The sequence below is a fragment of the Aotus nancymaae genome, unplaced genomic scaffold (genome assembly GCF_030222135.1).
Source record: "Aotus nancymaae isolate 86718 unplaced genomic scaffold, 86718_ANA_hifiasm-v0.15.2.pri h1tg000011l, whole genome shotgun sequence".
NCBI lineage: Eukaryota > Metazoa > Chordata > Mammalia > Primates > Aotidae > Aotus > Aotus nancymaae.
This window is the reverse complement of record NW_026988422.1, coordinates 86,924,573-86,943,092: the sequence shown is the minus strand read 5'-3', so window position 1 is coordinate 86,943,092 and position 18,520 is coordinate 86,924,573. Positions and strand designations below refer to the sequence as shown.

General features: G+C 57.4%; 1 protein-coding gene across 3 annotated transcripts; it reads right to left on the bottom strand.

The window, feature by feature from the left end:
• Window positions 1-61: 61 nt before the first annotated feature.
• On the bottom strand, window positions 62-18,220 carry ZFYVE21 (zinc finger FYVE-type containing 21). 3 transcript variants are annotated; one of them, XM_012471156.2, is made up of 8 exons: window positions 18,051-18,220; window positions 6,190-6,240; window positions 5,210-5,378; window positions 4,185-4,260; window positions 3,983-4,074; window positions 3,315-3,368; window positions 944-1,086; window positions 62-737 (listed from the first exon to the last, which is right to left on the bottom strand). In XM_012471156.2, exons 1-8 carry the CDS (start codon window positions 18,186-18,188, stop codon window positions 702-704), a joined length of 759 nt encoding a protein of 252 aa, XP_012326579.1. In that variant the 5' UTR covers window positions 18,189-18,220; the 3' UTR covers window positions 62-701. The 3 variants fall into 3 exon arrangements, with proteins under 3 accessions (XP_012326579.1, XP_012326581.1, XP_012326580.1); XM_012471158.2 differs by lacking the exon at window positions 18,051-18,220 and adding an exon at window positions 14,813-16,679; XM_012471157.2 differs by lacking the exon at window positions 3,315-3,368.
• Window positions 18,221-18,520: the final 300 nt, after the last annotated feature.

The following is an 18,520-nucleotide window of genomic DNA, read 5'->3' as shown; positions in this document are numbered from 1 at the left end:
AGACTGCGCTGTTGTATGCCGGCTCAGGTGATGTGGACACAGGAAGGCAAGGCCTTGTCCGTATGTTCAAAATAGGTTTTAATCATAAGCTTGATATACAAATTGCTGTACAGTCATCTTAATAAAGTGAAATATAGTGAGTGAAAAGTACAAAACAAAGCTCTCACGTTCCCCTTAGTGAAGGATCAAAGGATCACTCGTAGCCCAAAATTAGTGACAAGGTAAGTAAGTGGCCAGTCTGCAAAGCAGGCTAAGGCAAGTGCTGTACGCTGGCTATTACAGGCGAGCAGGCCCCGCTGCAGATCAGAGGCCTGAGTTCCTACCACCCAAACTGTTTCCGTGAAGAATTAATGAAATAATGAATATTGATGGGCCAGAACCTCCTAGTAACCCTGGGAACTCACAAAAATGGTGTATATATTATTATGCTAACAATCGTTCAGGAGTAGTGTAGCTCAGTCTCTCCCACCCCAATTAAGTACTGACAACACACAAATTCTAAAACATGAAGCTGTTTAAAGCATTAATAGACTGTGAACATATTGCACTAGATAAGTGAACACTTCTGTTTCTCCAAATAGGTGAGCTGCATTTCCCAGCACAAGCAGGATTAATCCCTGTGGTGCGCAAGGAGCAGGCTGCTGTTCCAAGCGACTCGGTCCTGGTGACCACATGTACTCCAAGCTCAGCCCCACGGAGAGTTACTGGTCCCGAGATTCGTAGAGGAGCTTGACAGCCTGCAGGGTGACCAAAGACAAGATCAACACAGTGAGACCTGCTTGGTCCTCCGCCTGGCAGAGCCAGGCCTGTGTGCATTTCAGGGGAGACGGCAAGGCAACCCAGTTGAAGGGGAACAGGTTGGGGGGATGGGGCCTCCTTCTGGGAAAGGTGAACTTTTGCTCTAAGACAAAGGGCCCAGCCTCCCTGGCCTGGCCTCAGGTACCTTGTGCATGGCCACTAGCCACGCCACCGCCTGCCTCCTGCCCACATTCGCGTCCTCCGCCGCTGTCAGCTTCAGCTGGGTCACACCCTCCGTCCCTGGCACCGTATACTGCAGGAACATGCCTGTGGCCCGTGCGTTGCCCCCTGGAGGAGGGAGACGAGGTAAGAGGGCCCAAAGGAGACCCTGAGTGCCCAGGCGGCCACCAGCCCCAAGGCATTGGTGGCCAGGACACCTTCCTAACCTTGTGCCGCTCTAAGCGTAGCCTCGTAGTGAGGGCTGGCACGCAGGAGCACCCAAGGATCACCATTCTCCTCAGGCCTCTGGGAGGAGACCCCAAGCTCACAGGGGTAACAGCCTGGTGCCTCCAGGGCCCAGGACAAACGAGCCACATCACCACGAACTGCCTGAGGCGCGCTGCTGTGCCCTTCAGAGAACCCCCAGACAAGGCTGGGTCCTGCAGAGGTGCCCACCTGCACCCAGGGCTGGGGAAGAGTGGAGGCTACCTCAAGAGTGCCCTGGCCACTGACAGGCCAAGCAGATGCTCAGGGTCACAGCTCGTCTCCCTGTTGAGAAGCAGGGCTGGCACAGAGGGGATCGACAGTGCAAAGGCCCAGTGCCAAGGAAATGCCACCCCAGCCTGGACACAGGCTATCTATCTCCCCAGACCAGGCACCCATGCTGGGGACTGGTCTGCTGGGACCCAGGCTCCCTGCCTTTGGGCGATAGCCAGCTGTTCCAGTGACAATGACTCAATTCCAGCACTTGCTCCAAGAATAAACCGGCCAAGAGAGCGGCTCTTCAGTCAGGGCTGGTGTTGAAAGAGACCCGTGGGATGCAGCCTCCCATGAACTTGGTGACTCGGGGGGAAGCCCCATCGTGAGCAGTCAGCCTCTCGGGAGACTCCTCCATCAGACACATCTCCCCATCAGCATCCAGGCCGACTCCTGCCAGTCGGTGTAGCGGGCGCCGAGGCTGCAGGTGGGGATGCAGTGACCACGCTTGCTCGGGAAGAGGCCTAAGCAGTCTGTGACGTGCTGTGCCCTGGCAGGCCCCACAACCACGCCTTTTTATTTTTATTTTTCCGTCTAGCCCAAAATGTCAAGAACCACACTTTCCTTTTTTTTTTTTTTTTTTTTGAGTCTCTGTCACCCAGGCTGGAGTGCAGTGGCACGATCTTAGCTCACTGCAATCTGTGCCTCCTGGGTTTAAGCGATTCTACCACCTGAGCCTCCCGAGTAGCTAGGATTACAGGCACTGAACACCACGACCTGCTAATTTTTGTACTTTTAGTAGAGACAGGGTTTCACTATGTTGGTCAGGCTGGTCTCAAACGCCTACCTCAGCCTCCCAAAGTGCTGGGATTACAGGCATCAGCCACTGCACCCAGCTTCCAGAACCACACTTTCATAAGCCACGTTCTGTGGTTAAGGCATGCGCCCCACCCCGCCACTGGGGAACCTTGCCTGGGCTCTGTAGGAGGGCCACAGCTCTGCCCACCACCTGGATTTGCTTGATAAAGTGCCACTGGATCATAGCCACGGCCATCTGACTCTGCCTTCACCACAGCACATGTGGCTGGAAGATGGTGCTGGGGTCTGAAAGGCTCTAAGGAGACTGGGCAGGCAAGGCTCACTGCATCCCTCAAGCCACCACAAGGGGATGCAGTGCCAGAAGCCATGGGGAGGGTCTGCCCATGAGAGCAGCCCAGGAGGCCATGTCGCCCTAGCCTTGGGAGTACTGGGTACCCTAATCAATGGCCCTCACCTGAGCCTCAGGCTCCGTAGGAGGCAGGCAGAGGGGAGCGACTGGGGTGACCCCTACTTCTCCAGACCCTACCCTTTGCTCCTGGGCATCCACACCTCGCAGCCTGCTCAAGGTAACAAGCTTGATGCCATCCCCGCTTCATGCATGTCCCTGAGCTCAGGACAGGTGGCAAAACACTGGCCCAGGCGTCTCGCCTCATTCAGAAGGCTGACAGAAGCGCCAGGAGTCAGGGGTCCCAGGAGGCCAGGTTGAGCTGGGGAGCAGCAGACTGTGGTGGGAAGGGCAACGTTGGGAGAGGCCCCCGAGGCCAGGTGAGTCCCCGTGGGCACCCAGGCCCCCTGGCCTCAGCCCGTTCAGAGCTTGCAGGTACTGACAGAGAGCTGCCAACTGCGGGGTAACACTCCCCACAAGACAACTGATTCTGCTGGAGTGTCTTCATTTATGCTTTATAAACCCACGTAGCAGACCCAACTTCTCCCTTAAGTCAACCAAAACAAGGGAATTTGGGTTTCACAGAGAACCTTGGCACAAACCACCCTGTGGACAGAAGCCAGGTGGCGAGGGCCCGCCACGTGCAGGGAGCCCCGGCAAGGAGGAAGAGGCTGACCTTCAAAGACAGGCTGGCTCCCCAGGAGGCTGGTGTAAGCGTGAGTGTCTTTTTCTACGGCAAGAAGGTGGGCAGGCGGTGGAGACAGGGAGCAACCGAGAGCCGGCGAGAGAACAGAAAGCAACACGGGTTACGGCACGTGCATCTGTCAGCAGTTTGCAGATGACGGAGTGCGAGCTCCCCGTCAGCGGAGTTTAGTGGAGAGGCCCGGGCTGGGCTAGATGCTCCAGTAGCTCACCAGGAAACGCACCAGGGGTTTAGTCTGCACGGACGCCCGCGGGAGGAGGGCTGAAGTGCTGGCTCCCGATGAGCCGCCACTCAGACCTTTTTGGGGATCTCAGTTACTGCATTTGGGGCTTTATCCTTAGTTTGAGTCCAACAATAAACAGAATGATACATGAGCACGTTTAGAGCGGAGGAAATCGCTACGACATGCTGAGGCAAATTTCCCTTTGTGGTCTCACAGTTAATTCCCGACTCACCTGGCGAGTTCTAAAGCCAGTGAGTAAACGCACGCCCTCCCAGCAGAGGAAAGGCAGGCTGTCCCGGAGACCCAGCAGACCCCGCTCCTCAGGGCGGCTGCCTGATCCCAAAAGTGCACGCTCCTCTTGTCACCCACGTGTGGCACCAAACCCTCCTGGCTTAGGAAAGGACGTGCCAGCATTTACCTCCAGGAGGGAAGCCTTCTGTGAGGATCTGCACGGTGGAAATGTGCGCAATTTCGATTTCATAGTGGCTGTCTCCATCCAGAAACAAGTATCTACATCAAATAAAAGCGTCCAAATCGGGTCACTCGGTCTCAGGTCAGTGCAACCGAGGCTCCCGCTCTGTGACAGTGCTGCTCTGTGCCAACTAGGGTCTGGATCTTACCTCTGGTTATTGGAAAGACGACAAATCATAGTTTCAGATTTCTCTGAGTTTCCAAAAGTGACGAGGAAGGTGGCTCCTTGGAAACACAAAAGCAAACATGAGAACAGGGCCTGCTTCTTTTCCACCTAACCCTTCCCACGAGTACCAGTCGGAGACACACGCACAGAGGACAGAGTGGAAACAGCAGAAAACAAACCACAGCTTTGTTCTAAGGACCCCTTCAGCTGAGCAAAAAGGCATCACGGATCAAGGGCTTAAGAGGTAAAACAAAAGGTCCTGCTCTAGAGACAGGTCCTGCTCACTCACAAAGCTCATACGTCCTTCAAAGAAAGGACGCAGGGAATTCATCGCCAAGGTCCAGATCAAAGAACAATAAACCCCTCTGCTCACACGTCCTAAGAGCTGGCAGGACAAGACCGTCCAGCCAGGGACCACGCCCGTTTCACCCAGGACAGAGCTGTGGGATGGCAGACAGGTGGTCCTAGGCCCACAGTGGGCAGGCTGGGGACAGGAGGCCAGAGGCTGGGACGGCAGTGGCCAGAGGTGGCAGGCAGTGGGGAGAAGGTACTGTTCGTTGCTCAGAGATTCCAGGGGAGGAACACCCTAAGCCCCTGGAGGACGTCCTCCTCCCACACCAGGACCCTGGGTCTGCGTTGTGCTACTGGGCAAAGGTCTCCGGACTCTCATCAAGGAGCCACGGTGGTCACAAAGGCCCGAGCAGCAGCGCCGGGTTCCGCCTGGAGGAAGGGGCTGCCTGGGCCCAGGGCCTCCCCTCCCACATGATGGACGTGCCCAGTGGAGTCAGCACCAACATCTGAGACAACATTCCACCTCTGAAGAGAAGAGAAGGCTCTATAACTGCTTCTAGACGAATCCAGAAGACGGGGTAGGGAGGGAGGGTGACAGAACGTCAAAGAGAAGCAGAGAAGCCCTCTGCACGGCCCGCGACGTCACCACAGACACGAGGAGGAGCCGGCTGGCGGAGCGTGCGGGGCGTGCGGGGCGTGCGGGCCACCTGCCCTTACCGCTCAGGAGCACTTTGAGCTGCTTGTCGTAGAACTCTGCCTCCTTGTGGGACACCAGGGCACACTCGGCGCACTGCCGCACGGGGTCCACGAAGCACATGCGCCGCAGCGGCACCTTCTGGCTGCAGCACTTGTCGCAGAAGCACTTCCCGCAGCGGCGACAGTGGTGCTGGGCAGACGCGGGGGACGGGCAGTCAGGAGGGGCAGGGGACGAGCAGGCCCGGGTCCGGCCCCTGCCAGGCCACACCTAAACGCGAGGCCCCCGTGCTGGCCACTGCACACGCACACCTCCTGACGCGAGCCCCCGGGCTCGCCGCCACATAGCAGGGCTCCACCTCACTTGGGAAATTAGGCCTTTTTTTCGAAATAATCAAAATGGCTGCTTTTCACCTCTTTCAATTACCCAAGTCCCACTGCTCAGGACGCCCTCAGGCCTTGGAGCCACCATGAGCTGGGCAAACATTAGCAGCAAGACACTCCACGAGGGCAAAGTAGCACAGGAACAGGGGCTGCACCCCCACCCTGTGGCGGTCCACAGAATGAGCCCACTTTCCACAGAAACAGGGCATGGCTGACACTCAAAACGAGCCATAATTGTCGGGTGCAGTGGCTCATGCCTGTAATCCCAGCACTTTGGGAGGCCGAGGTGGGTGGATCAGGAGTTTGAGACCAGCCTGGTCAACATGGCGAAACCCCATCTCTACTAAAAGTACAAAAATTAGCTGGGTGTGGTGTTGCCAGTCTGTAGTCCCAGCTACTCAGGAAGCCGAGGCAGAAGAATCACTTGAACCCAGACGGCAGAGGTTGCAGTGAGCCGAGATCACGCCACTGCACTCCAGCCTGGGTGACAAAGAGAGGCTCTATCTCCAAAAAAAAAAAAAGAGCCGTAAGATGATCTCCGTCCCCTGACAGAAGGGGCAGCTCTCCTGTTGGGGCCCCTCTCCTCCTCCCACCGCCCCAACTCAGCGGCCTCAGCTCACCTTTCTGGTGAGAAAGTCAAACTTGGCGTCACACTGCATACATCTCCGACACTAGGAGAGAGACAACAAAGAGTTAGAACCCGGCTTCGTCACTCGCCACGTCATTGGGGCAGGATCACGGGCCGCCGAGAGAGCTGGGCCCTGCCACGTCCCCACGCGCCCGAACGGGCCGAGGCAGGCAGGCTTGTGGTGCGGGGCGATGGACTGGCCACGCGTGCCCAGGCTCCAGAGGTGGGGTGCAGGCTGCTCCAAGGCCTGCAGGAGAGGCACCCGGCGCACCCATGGGGTCTGGGCCTGAGGTGGGCTTGGGGTTTGACTGTCTCGCAGCTGAGCGTGCGACCTGGAGTTTCGGGTCCCTCCACGCCGGACCCAGCAGCAGTTCGCTTTAGCAATGCCTTTTTGGCCCTGGTCCTGTTACTGGAACCAAAGAGCAATGCCATGAAGCAACCATGAAACCCATAGCAGAAGCCAGCCTAACCCGGGAAGGCCGTGCTAGCACCCGCTCCACAAACCAGGCGACACAGGGGAGCTGCCGATTACGGGGCTGCGCGCCAGCTGACAAAAGCCCAGGCGTAGAGACATAAGCTTCTTCTGGTTCTTTATTTGGAGTCCTGGCGTGTGTGCCCTGACCCCCACCTTTGAGGGAACCTCCAGAAGCAGCTGAAGCACGTGCGAACTGCTGTGGATGTCATGGGGGGCAGGCACCAGGCCTGGGGATGCCCTGAAGATGCTTCCTCAGCTCAAGGACCCAGGCACAGAGAAGCTCTAAGACTCACCAGCCAGGGCTCACGAGGCTGGACTTTCTTGGCAGAGATTCTGCGCACACAGAATAGACAAGTGCAGACAGAAACAGGAAGGTGGTTGGGCTCAGGGCTGACCAGGAATTGTGACCACACAAGACCTGGGGACTGGGCAGGTGCCCATGGTGCTCACTGTCCCCAAGGGGTCACAGTGGGCCTGAAGCCCCATGGCAAGGTGGTGCTGCCCTGCCACTGGGGATGCCCTCTGGGAGGACGCCCTCCTCTGCCTCGCGACAGCAGCCATGAGACAACCGTGCTGGGGACGCAGCTGTTTGTGCTGAGTTGGACAATCGCATCTGCAGTTTCTTCAGCTGCCTCAGTAGAGCCTCAGAATTACACTTCAAATTGTCTAAGGGGCTGGGTACAGTGGCTCATGCCTGTAATCCCAGCACCTTGAGAGGCTGAGGTGGGCAGATCACTTGAGCCCAGGAGTTTGAGACCAGCCTGGGCCACAGGGTGAGACCCCATCACTACAAAAAAAATTAAAAATACAAAAATTAGCTGGTGTGGTGGTGCATGCCTGTAGTCCCAGCCACTTGGGAGGCTAAGCTGGGAGGATCACTTGAGCCCAGGAGGCAGAGGTTGCAGTGAGCTGTAATCATGTCACTGCACTCCAGCCTGGGTGACAGAATGAGACCCTGTTCCAAAGAAAACCTAAGGGCTGTTCAGTGGGCCTCATTTCATGGTAACACCCAGAGTCTCAGAGTGATGGCGGGGTACCACTGAAATCCAGGGGACCCTGTGGCCAACTGCTGGGTGTCACTGGGGTCGCTGTGGCCCTAAGGAAGTAGATTCTCTTTATGAACAGTGACAAGGAAGCCAAGTGCCGCTGTGCACAGGAGGGAGCGGGATGAGGCGCGGGGTCCGGCCCAGCTGCGAGTGAGTGTGCTGCGAGTGTGCTGCGAGTGTGCTGCGAGTGTGCTGCTCGTTGCACACCGGCAGGGCTTGGTCAAGGCTAGTGGAGGAGGCACCTGCTTTATGAATTGTTAAAACAAATGCACACCGCCCGGGCCCGCTGGGCAGAAGGGACTTGGGGCCCAGCTCCAGCCTGGCAGGGAAGCCTATGGGCCAAGGGTGGCCGGAGCCTTTCGGATGTGGGAACAGGTAAGTTTGACGCCTCAACACAGGAGAGCAGGGCAGCCCAGAAGATGCCAGATGGCCAAGCAGCCCACTCTGAAGAGCCCTCCGCAGCCCACACACCTCAGACACTTGGTCAGTCTGCAGGTGAAGGCAGAATTACAATCAGTCACTTAGAAATAAAACAGATAAAAGATGCTCCCTGAATTTCCACAGCTTCACTTGACTAGACAAAAAAAAAAAAAGTTGTCACTGAAGTGCAGGGTACATTTACCAAGCACCCAGAGACTCACATGTGGTGGCCTGTGCCAGAGGCCCTCACTGACGCTGGGCTCCCAGCCCCTGCCAGAAGGCCCTCAGTGAAGAGGCCGCAAGCCCAAGGTCACGCCCCACTGTGGGCAGCTGTGGCCACCCGGCCTCTATGCTCCCCTCAGGGCTGTGGGGACCTCAGGACTGGCCGTAGCCCAACTTCTACAAACAGCCCCAGATGCAGTCGCAGGCTGGTGAGCTGCTGGCTGGGCAGGACCACCGCAGAGCCTGCTTCTGGGGGGCGTGGGTCCCAGCTCTGCCTGCGGTCTCCACTTAGAACAGCAAAGAGGCGTTTACCACGTACAGGGGGCTCCTGGCTCGAACCTCCTCATGACCACGGGACGAAGTCACCATGAACACGCGCACCCTCAGCACCAAAGGCACGGAACTCCCAAACCTCAACTGGGAAGGCTCCATCCTGGCCTGGCCTGGCCGCCTCCCACTCACTCCAGAGGGGAGCAGGACCCTGACGCCAGCGGGAGCGCAACATGAGGACTCGGCCATCGCCAGCTCCCCGCACTAACAGCAGTGACTCCAATCCAAGGGGAAGACATTCAGACCCGGCTCTGAAGGAAATCTGTCTCCGTGCATTCTTTTAAGTGAAGGACACCATTTTCACGGTGGTCCCCGGATTTGCTGAGCTGGTTACAGCCTTTTCCAAAGCTGGGCCTCAGTGCTGCCGGCCCACTCCCAGCAGGCCCTCCAGCGCACATGGGTACCGCGGGCCCCAGGACGCCTTGCCTCCCTCAGCTCCCCGAGAACAAGACCCTCGTGCTCTGGGGTCCTTGGTAAGGATGAAACAAGAAGGTCCTAGCGAGGCTGCCACCTGGTGTGACACACACACCCCACTTCGGTCCTCGCCATCAGAGACCTGGATGGTGGGTGGTGAACTAGAAACAGGTGGGGGTTAAATGAGCTGGTGACTGAATGGTGTGACTCACGGGGGTCCTCTTGGAAGAGATGGAGGTCTTTTTGCTTCTGCTAAGGACTTGGCTGAATATTGACAAGAATCAGCCATGTTCAAAGCACAGTAATCCTCAAGAGATGTAAGAGAAGACCTTTCCTCCATGAAGAGCTCCCTTTTCCCTTCCAGGGGGAAGGAGACCAGGAAACGCCTGGCGAGCATAAACTGAGGGCCTGAAGTCTTGAAAAGGAGGCGAACTGGACGTAGCCACAGCATTGCCAAGCCACACGAGAGCTCAGACGCCTTATCTAACGCAAGAGCCGCCTCAGCGCTCCATCAAGGACAGATGGGATGTACTGGCACCGATAAGTGGGTGACAGGGCTCAGCCCCTCAGTGGGAAAGCTGCTCCCACACGTGTGGCACTGTTCCAGCCCCAACTCTGGGCCAGCGAACACTGCTGGGGCTGATTCCACAACAAGGCAGCAAGGCCTGTGGGATCACCAGGGCCGAGCATCTTCTGGAACACAGACCCCCAGGTCTGAGCCAGGGCAGGAACCACGCAACCGCCCAATCCCCCAGCGTCTCAGCCTCCCTGTGGTCTCAGGACCCAGCAACAGACCCTCCACCACCCTGTCCTCACAGGTTTGAGGACTTTCCCCTGCCCTGCACCCCTCCTCTGGGAAGCTCATCCCCTTCTCTGAGCCCCAGAAGATGCTGGCGCGGAGGAGCTGCTCCGATGCAACGCCATCACAGCCGCTGCTCTCACCGTGTCCACGTGAGCCCGTGCTCTGCAAAGGCAGGAGCCTCCCTCCAGCCTGCAGGCCCGCGTGCAGCACAGGGGGCTCGGAGACAGGCCACATCAGGTGCCAAGTGCCCACTGTGCTTAGTTGGGGAAACAAAGTCTGGTGGTCCTGGGACTCTGTAGATGCTTCTGAAGGAGTCCTCTGGGGTCCACATCAGGGGCCCTTCAGATGCCATTCTGCAGCGAAGACGGGCCTGCCGTGACCCGTAAGAGGGCCTCATCCCTGCCAAGCTCTACGTCGTCACTGCCCCCACTCAGGCAGGTCCTGAGCATCATGAGATCCCACAACCAGCCTTTTCTTGTTTCCTTTCGCTTTTAAGCTACTTCCTGGACTTGGAAAGCAGGCCTGGCCCACCCCAGCCTTCTGGAAGCATCTACAGAGTCCAGCTGGCAGCTCTGCCAGGGGCTCCCCTGCCTGCGAGCTGTGGGCACAGGCTGGCTGCTCACCTCCCTGCTTGTGCTTTGGCCCAGCCCTGTGGTCGCCCTCGAATGGGTCTGTCGGTTCTGGAATGCTCCGTCTGCTGTGCGGTGGCACGGTCCCTGCCTCTGTGCGGTGGCCCCTTCCCTGACCCCAGACATCCAGTAGCCATAGAATCTACTAGAATCTGCTAGAGAAAACTTCACAGGGGTTTTAACTGTGAGCTTAAGCAAACACGAAGCCACGTTATCACTAGGTTCCAGTGAGAATAACTGTTTATTGTCTCTCCGTGGTGACCCTGGCCCACGGTGCCCAACAGGAGGGGTGCACTCTCAATATTCTCAGCAGACAGTGCTGACAGAGAACTGCTTTTCACATGTCCTGTGCAGTTTGTGTTTGGGCAAGCTAAAAGGCCAATTTCTAAATATAAGACCACATTGCAGGAACGGTGGCTCACGCCTGCAATCCTAGCACTTTGGGAGGCTGAGGCGGGAGGGTCGCTTGAGCCAGGAGTTTAAGAGTACCCTGGGCAACATAGCAAGACCTTGTCTCTACAGAGCCAGGCAGGGTGGTGACACCTGTAGTCCCAGCTACTTGGGAGGCTGAGCTGGGAGGATGGCTTGAGCCCAGGAGATCGAGGCTGCAGTGAGCCATGTTCATGCTACTGCATTCCAGCCTGAGCAGCAGAATGGTGTGACCCACAGGGGCAGGGATCCTCTTGGGAGAGATGGAAGGTCTTTTGGCTTCTGATGACTAAGGACTCAAAAAAAAAAAAAAAAAAAAAAGACGTACCACACCTAGGATTTAAATTTGTCCCCTTAAAAATAGAAATGACCCCGCAGGGCGAGGTGGCTCACGCCTGTAATCCCAGCACTCTGAGAGGCTGAGGCGAGCGGATCACAAGGTCAGGAGATCGAGACCAGCCTGCCAAATACCCACCCTGTCAGTAAGCACGCCCCGCAAAGGAAGTGCAGGCACGCAAGCCGGGCACCAGACCAGGCTCCCACCAGCGCCTCCTTTAACTGGACCCGACAGCTCTGATGTTCAGTGAAACAGCTATTTTAGGAGCTAGAAAACACCAAAGCCCAGAAACCAAGTGTGATTCATCCGTGTTCACCGTACGTGGCCAGCAGTGTCTGGAATGCCAGCCTCTCAGTCTGCATCACGTCCCAGGTACACGTGTGTCACCACCGGGGTGGGCTGGGGCAGACTTTCAAACCAGCACATTTGCAGGGGAAACTAAAACCCCCACGAACAACCCAATTAAAAAGGCCTCGAGACATTTAGTGAGAAAAATGAATAAATAAATAATAAAGGTGTTCAGTGAGGGACACGAGGCCAGAGGTGCAGGCTGTGATACAGAGACGGGGAAGGAGAGCGAGGCAGGGTGAGCTCGGGCAGTGCCCCAGGAAGACCCGCCTGCTGCTGGACCCTCTTGCCCAGGCCAGGCAGATAAGCCTGCTAAGGGCTGACACTGCTCCCCGGGATGGACGGCGGGACCCAAGTGCTCTCCAGGAGCGCTCTCTGCCTGTGCAGCGGTGTTACAGAGGCAGCCTCGGCCCAGGCCTCTCTGGGGACCTGGCACTCACTTGCACAGGACGCCTCCATGGCCACCCTGCAGGGCCCAGCACAGGCTGGGGGGAGCTGAACGAACACAGGAGCTGCCCAAGGGAAGTGGGGCTCAGAGGGAGCGAGGACCGGGGCAGACACACGCAGACAGCTCCCAGTGGGATTTCGGAACACACTTCCCCTGGCTGCCTACGGGAGTCAGAGCCCTGGGCGCTTGTCCCCTCCTTGCTGGCCCAGTAAACCAACAGCTGACTCACACCCACCCTGCCAGATGACACCCTCGGAGGCAGTCGAGGCAGATGCCATAAACTAAGCTTCCCATTGGGTAAGCAAGATGGCCATGAGCAATGAAAGAAGAAACCGGGCCAGGCGTGGTGGCCACACCCGTAATCCCGGCAGTTCCAGAGGCTGAGGTGGGAGGACTGCTTGAGCCCAGGAGTTCCAGACCACTCTGAGCAACATAACACAACCCTGTCTCCACAAAACCTAAAAATTAGCTGGGTGTGGTGGTGGGCGCCTGTGGTCCCAGCCTCTTGGGAGGTTGAGGCAGGAGAATCACTTGAACCTGGGAGTTGAACGTTGAAGTGAGCTGAGATTGCACCACTGCACTCCAGGCTGGGCGACACAGTGAGACTCCGTCTCAAACAAAAGAAATCCTGAAACCCGTCCTTCCTCCACAGTGGGAGCAGACACCAGCACAGAGCTCCTCAGAGACCTGCAGGTGGGGACCCGCTGGCCCACTCTCCCGCAACAGGGCAGCTCCTCAGAACCAGCACCCGGCCACCCCCACAGAGGGGGCTTCACAGCATGCAGGAGACCAACAGTGCCTCCACCCTCAAGGTTAGTATCATCTCAAAGCATATTTAGGGAGCGTAAATGGATGTTCAGAAAAAGTTACCATAAAAAGACACATGCCTGCCCTCCCCTTGAGGCTGGGGTGACAGGACAGTGAGGCCCCACCACGCCCTCTGAGCTCCCACACCAACATGAGAAACGTCACCCACCGGCTGGTGGGCAGGCTCCCACGGGCAACGACTTCTCAGACCCCCCAGAATTCGTCCAAAAACAATTTAAATACATGTATCAGCAGACCTTTATTGAAAGACAATCATTTTTAAAGGGTAAGAGCGTAACTCCTACAAATAGAAAATGGACCCATGTCAAAGATTTAACTCATTAGTAAATGACAGAACCAGTAAGATTAAAAACCCAGTTCAAAGGAGAATCCAAAGAGCAGACATGGATACAAGCCACGAGGAAGGAAGACATGAATTTGACAATAGATGTAAACGGGCTCCGTGAAAGAGGGCGTCAGTTTCACCTCCGAGGGACAACATCTAGGTGCATCTCAGGGACTACAAACAGGTGCGTTACTATCAGTTTTCTACCCTTTTCAGCTGCCAGGCAGTTCGGGGCTAGTGACAGGTGCGGGCACTGACCGCGGGCCGGGAGGGCTATGCTAAAGGCGGCCTGGCCTCCCCAGGAATCCCGTTTTGTTGCCTCAGAGTCTCGGAGTTTCCTAACGTCAGTAAAAGCTCTGCAGCCTGGGCAACAGAGCAACACCCTGTCTCAAAAAAAGAAAACGTCCTTAGCTAGCCTCAGGGACCCTTGAGAAGCTCGCCTGTGTCCCTGGCAGTGTCCCATGAGGCTGCTCGTTCCCAGAACCTGCGCAGGCTCTGGCAGCCCCTGGCACTTCACAAGGGTGAGCTTTGCCCAAGCCCTGTGATCCTGGAAAACAATTATGAAACCCCCTACCCCACAGCGTGCTGGGAAAGCCTTCTGCCGAGAACCACCCTCCCCAAAAAAGCCAGAGATCACAGATGCACCCCTTGTTTACCCAAAACAAGGCCCTCCAAATTCCCATTCTCTGCCCCAAAAAACACTGGCCATTTCTCCCCATTATCAGCTGGAACACAATTCCCTTAGCTGGACTTTTTTTTTTTTTTTTTTTTGAGACAGAGTCTCACTCTGTTGCTCAGGCTGAAGTGCACTGGCACAATCTCACTGTAACCTCCTCCTCCCAGTTCAAGTGATTCTCCTGCCTCCGCCTCCCGAGGAACGGGGACACAGGTGTGCACCACCACCCCCGACTACTTTTTGTTTATTTATTTATTTATTTATTTTGAGATGGAGTCTCACTCGGTCACTCAGGCTGGCGTGCAGTGGCATGGTCTCAGCTCACTGCAACCTCCACCTCCTGGGTTCAGGTGATTCTCCTGCCTCAGCCTCCCAAGTAGCTGGAATTACAGGCGCCCACCACTGTGCCCAGCTAAGTTGTGTATTCTGGCCTCAGCTCTCTGATGTGCTGGAGGCCCTGGTCCTCCACTGTCCCACCCACCTCCCCATCTTGATTATTTCCAGCCTTGGCCACGCCTCCCTGCAAAAGAAAAGCCCTGTCCGGCCTGGCCTGAGTCCCTCGCAGAACTTGGGGTCCCCTGTTCTCCCTGCTGCACAGCCCCAGCCGCCTCGCTTCAGTAACAGTCCTCACTTCGGCTCTCTCCACCCGAGTCCGGGCTCGTGATCAAACACGAACGTGCTCTCTCCTCCCCGGTTCTGAATCTAGAGTATCCAAGTGTCAACCTGCCAGCATGGTGCTGTGGTCACTGCTGCTGCCAGCCCCTCAGATGGGAGGTAGGAGGGGTGCACAGCGACAAGGATTTCAAGGATAAGACTCAGGATCTCAGCTGCTTGTGACAAGCCCAGATGGCTGCACGCCCAGACCGCCCACCCCCAAGCCCACTACCTTGCGTCAGTGTCGGATATTTGATGGCAGAGTCAGACAAGCCCCGGAGATCATCTGAGGTTTCCTTCACACCCCCAAAGCACCTCTATCCAAACTGGTGTCGCACGAAGCTTTACACACCGCCTCCGCCTCCCCTGCCCCAAAGGTTCCGGAGGAGGCTCAGACTGGAGAAACGACTCTCAGCTGGTTCTGCATCAGAGCTTGAGAATCTGAGAGCTGCAGGCCACCTCTGAGAAAGGTGCATCTGTGCACACATTCCCCAGGGGCTTTTTGCAGCATTTTAAAGGGATAACCCTCATGAGCCCAAACTGATAGAACGGCCCAGGTCAGGCACCTGGTATTCAGGAGCGGTGCAATGGGCTGAACTCACACTCCCCAAGCTGAGGACAGAGCCAGAATGAAAATGGACCAACACGTTTACAGAGGACGATGAAGCCAGTTGACACACAGCCACCAAGCCAAGGACAGTATTACCCACCTGCCATGTTCTACCGCAATTCTCCTCTGCCCATTCCGAACCACCACAAATAAACGTATTTTTCCACAACTGGTTATCTGCACATTTGAGTCACCTCCCCACAATCACCTCAGTGGCCCCAAGCACGCAGCCCACACAGCGCAGCTCAGTGTCCCCTGCAGCACCGCCACGTGCCGGGCGACTGTCACAGTTACGTTTCCCCTCAAGCCATCGCAACTAAAGCCGGACGTTATTCCAAATCTTCCAGTCCTCACTGCCCCGTTCTCATTCCTCCAGAACACTGTCTTCGGTCACTTCTGGTCTCTAAGACCACGCTCCAATAAAATTAAAACACAAAACTCAAAAGTCCAACTTCACTAGGATGGTCTCTCCCGTCCCCCAAGCCCACCCGACGCTAGGGCCTTCCTCAGCTGCTCAGAACCCGACTGATCATCCACACATGGTAGGGGGGACGCCAACGTGGGAATGAATCTTCTCCTCCAGGAGGGGCGCCACCTGACTCAGGTGTTTCAACTCCACTGGGTAGGAAGTCACCACGGGACTTCCACGCAGCCCCTCCACAGAGGCCACGAAGAAAGGCTGGGGAAAAATGCTAAACAATTCAGCTGATACCAAAAGGGTTCTGGAAGAGCGAAGGAAGGAGGGGAACACAGTGGTAACTAGAAACCAGACCGTAAAATCAGCGCTGGTGTAGGCCATGGAGAGAGAAACTGCTTCGGTGGAAACCGCTGCCTCGTCTTGGCCGCGCTTTCTCACGTGCTCCTCACGCTGCATACAGCCGTGGAGTATTTCTGCGCTATTAAGAGTTCATGGGTGTACGCCACAAATACATACGATTTTCACTTGTCAATTTAAAAATACATTTTGGGGGTGGTGGGGGTAAAAGAAAAAAAAATTAAATTAAAAAAAAAAAATACATTTTGGCCGGGCGCAGTGGCTCACACCTGTAATCCCAACACTCTGGGAGGCCGAGGCGGGCAGATCACCTGAGGTCCGGAGTTCAAGACCAGCTTGACCAACATGGTGAAACCCCCCCATCTCAAAAAAAAAAAACATTTTAAAAAAGATGTCACAGGAGAATGATTGGGGGAAAGTGTCTAAAAAACTCCTTAGGGTGGCGATACTGGGGAGAGGTGGGAAGCACTGGTCTAGACTCGTCAGGACCCCCTCAGCGACAAGGGAAGGCTCCGTACACTGTAGCCGCTGACACACTTCCCCATAGCCACTGGAATTCTGTCCTGTCCCAGAGGCTCTGCGGCAGCCCTCCCCGCCAGGCCTCCGTTCCAGCTTCAAGGAACCCAGGTCAATTCGTGGTACTCTGACTTCTTGAACCCGGTTCCAACATCTGCTTAGTTCTCTCACTGAGGGAATTAAACGAATCTGTAACATGTGTTAAGTATGAAAGTCATATTACAGGTCGGGCGAGGTGGCTCACGCCTGTAATCCCAGCACTTTGGGAGGCCAAGGAGGGTGGATCACGCGGTCAGGAGTTCGAGACCAGCCTGACCAACATGGTGAAATCTCGTCTCTACTAAAAATACAAAAAAATTAGCTGGGCGTGGTGGTGCACACCTGTAATCCCAGCCAAAATTAGCTGGGCGTGGTGGTGCGCGCCTGTAATCCCAGCCACTCAGAAGGCTGAGGCAGAATTGCCTGAACCTGGGAGGCGGAGGTTGCAGTGAGCCAAGATCGTGCCACTGCACTCCAGTCTGTGAGACAGAGTGAGACTTCGTCTCAAAAAAAAAAAAAAAAAAGTCATATTACAAAAATTTTCTCTCGGAGTTTTTTATCCTGGTAAATTCCACAGAATATAAACTGGACAGACTTGTTAGTGCACAGTCAGTGAGAGTAAACGCACTCGACGCCTTCCTAGCTGGCCAAGGAGCTGGGGTGAGGCAAAGGCACCTCCCATCAGGTCAAGGGGAACCCCATGGGACCCCCAGGGGGTGGCCTGGCTCAGGGACCTCACGTCCACGCCCCAACTTCTGCAGGAGTGACCTGGGCAACTCCCACGGTGCCTGGGCCGCTGGGAAACGGGTGCAGACCTGCGTTCTCTTTCAAACTCTCCAGTGGGCGACTGCGGCCTCGCTTCCGAGGTGGAGGGTGGTGTAGACGAAGGGGAAAGGGAGGCAGCCTGGCCCACAGGGTGGGTCCTGGCTCTCCTCCCGGCCCGGCTTCTGAGCAGGAGGTGGCTTCGGAACCCGCCACCCGCCCGCGGCACCGACGCCTCTCCCGGTTCCCGGGCGGGACCCCCGCAGGGCCGCCGGCTCCAGCGCTTCCGCGGACCTCAAGCGCCTTCCCCGCCGAGCTTGCGAGGAACGCGCGCCGCCTTCCACTTTCTCCGGAGCGAGCCCCGGCTCTCGGGACAGAGTCCACACGCGCTAGCCCAGCACGAACCGGCCTCGGACAGGGCAGCACCCACCCCCGGGGCCACCCCGCGCCCCGCGCCCCGGCGCCCGCCCTGAGCAGGTGCTGGCCCTCCCGCCCTCCCCGGACCTTCGCACCGGGACCCTGCGCGCCTCCCGCCCTCCCGGGACCCCAGCACTGACACCCCGTGCGCCTCCCACCCTCCCCGCGGGCGCAGGAGCCTGAGGCGGGGACCCGGGAACGCGGCCAGCCTCGGGGAGCTCCAGGAGGGGGCCTGATGGGGAAGGGGCCGCCCGGAGGCGGAGGGGGCGCCGCGGGAGCCTGGAAGCCCGCAGGGCCGGGCGTGGGCGGCGGGGCGGGTCCGAGACGCGGCCCGGGGCGGCGGCCACCCACCTCCTTGTCCGGGATCCATTGCGGCTCCTCCAGGCCGAACGGACTTCCAAAGGCGCGGTGCTCGGGCACCATGCGCAGGCCGCTGGGGGAGCGCACCAGCTTCTTAGCGTCGCGACGCGCGGACACTTCGGAGGACATGACGCCGCCTCAGCCTCTCGGCCCGAGGCCCCGCACCCGGCCCCTCGCCCAGCCCGGGGGCACCGCCCGCCCCGCCCCGGCCCGCGCGCCGCTGACAGCACCAGCGTCCAATCGCCAAGCCCGCCACGGAGTGAGGACCAATCGGAGTTCTAACTCCGCCCCCTCCCCAATCCGCGTAAGGGCACCGCCCCTGCCACCCTGCGGTCCGTGACCAATCGGCGGTGAGGGCTGGCCCTGGCATGCTCCGCCCACCTAAGAGGGATTGAGACTTTAGATTGGCTAGTTGGTCAGTCACGTCGGTGTCACTTCATCTCTGATTGGTGTAACCCTGT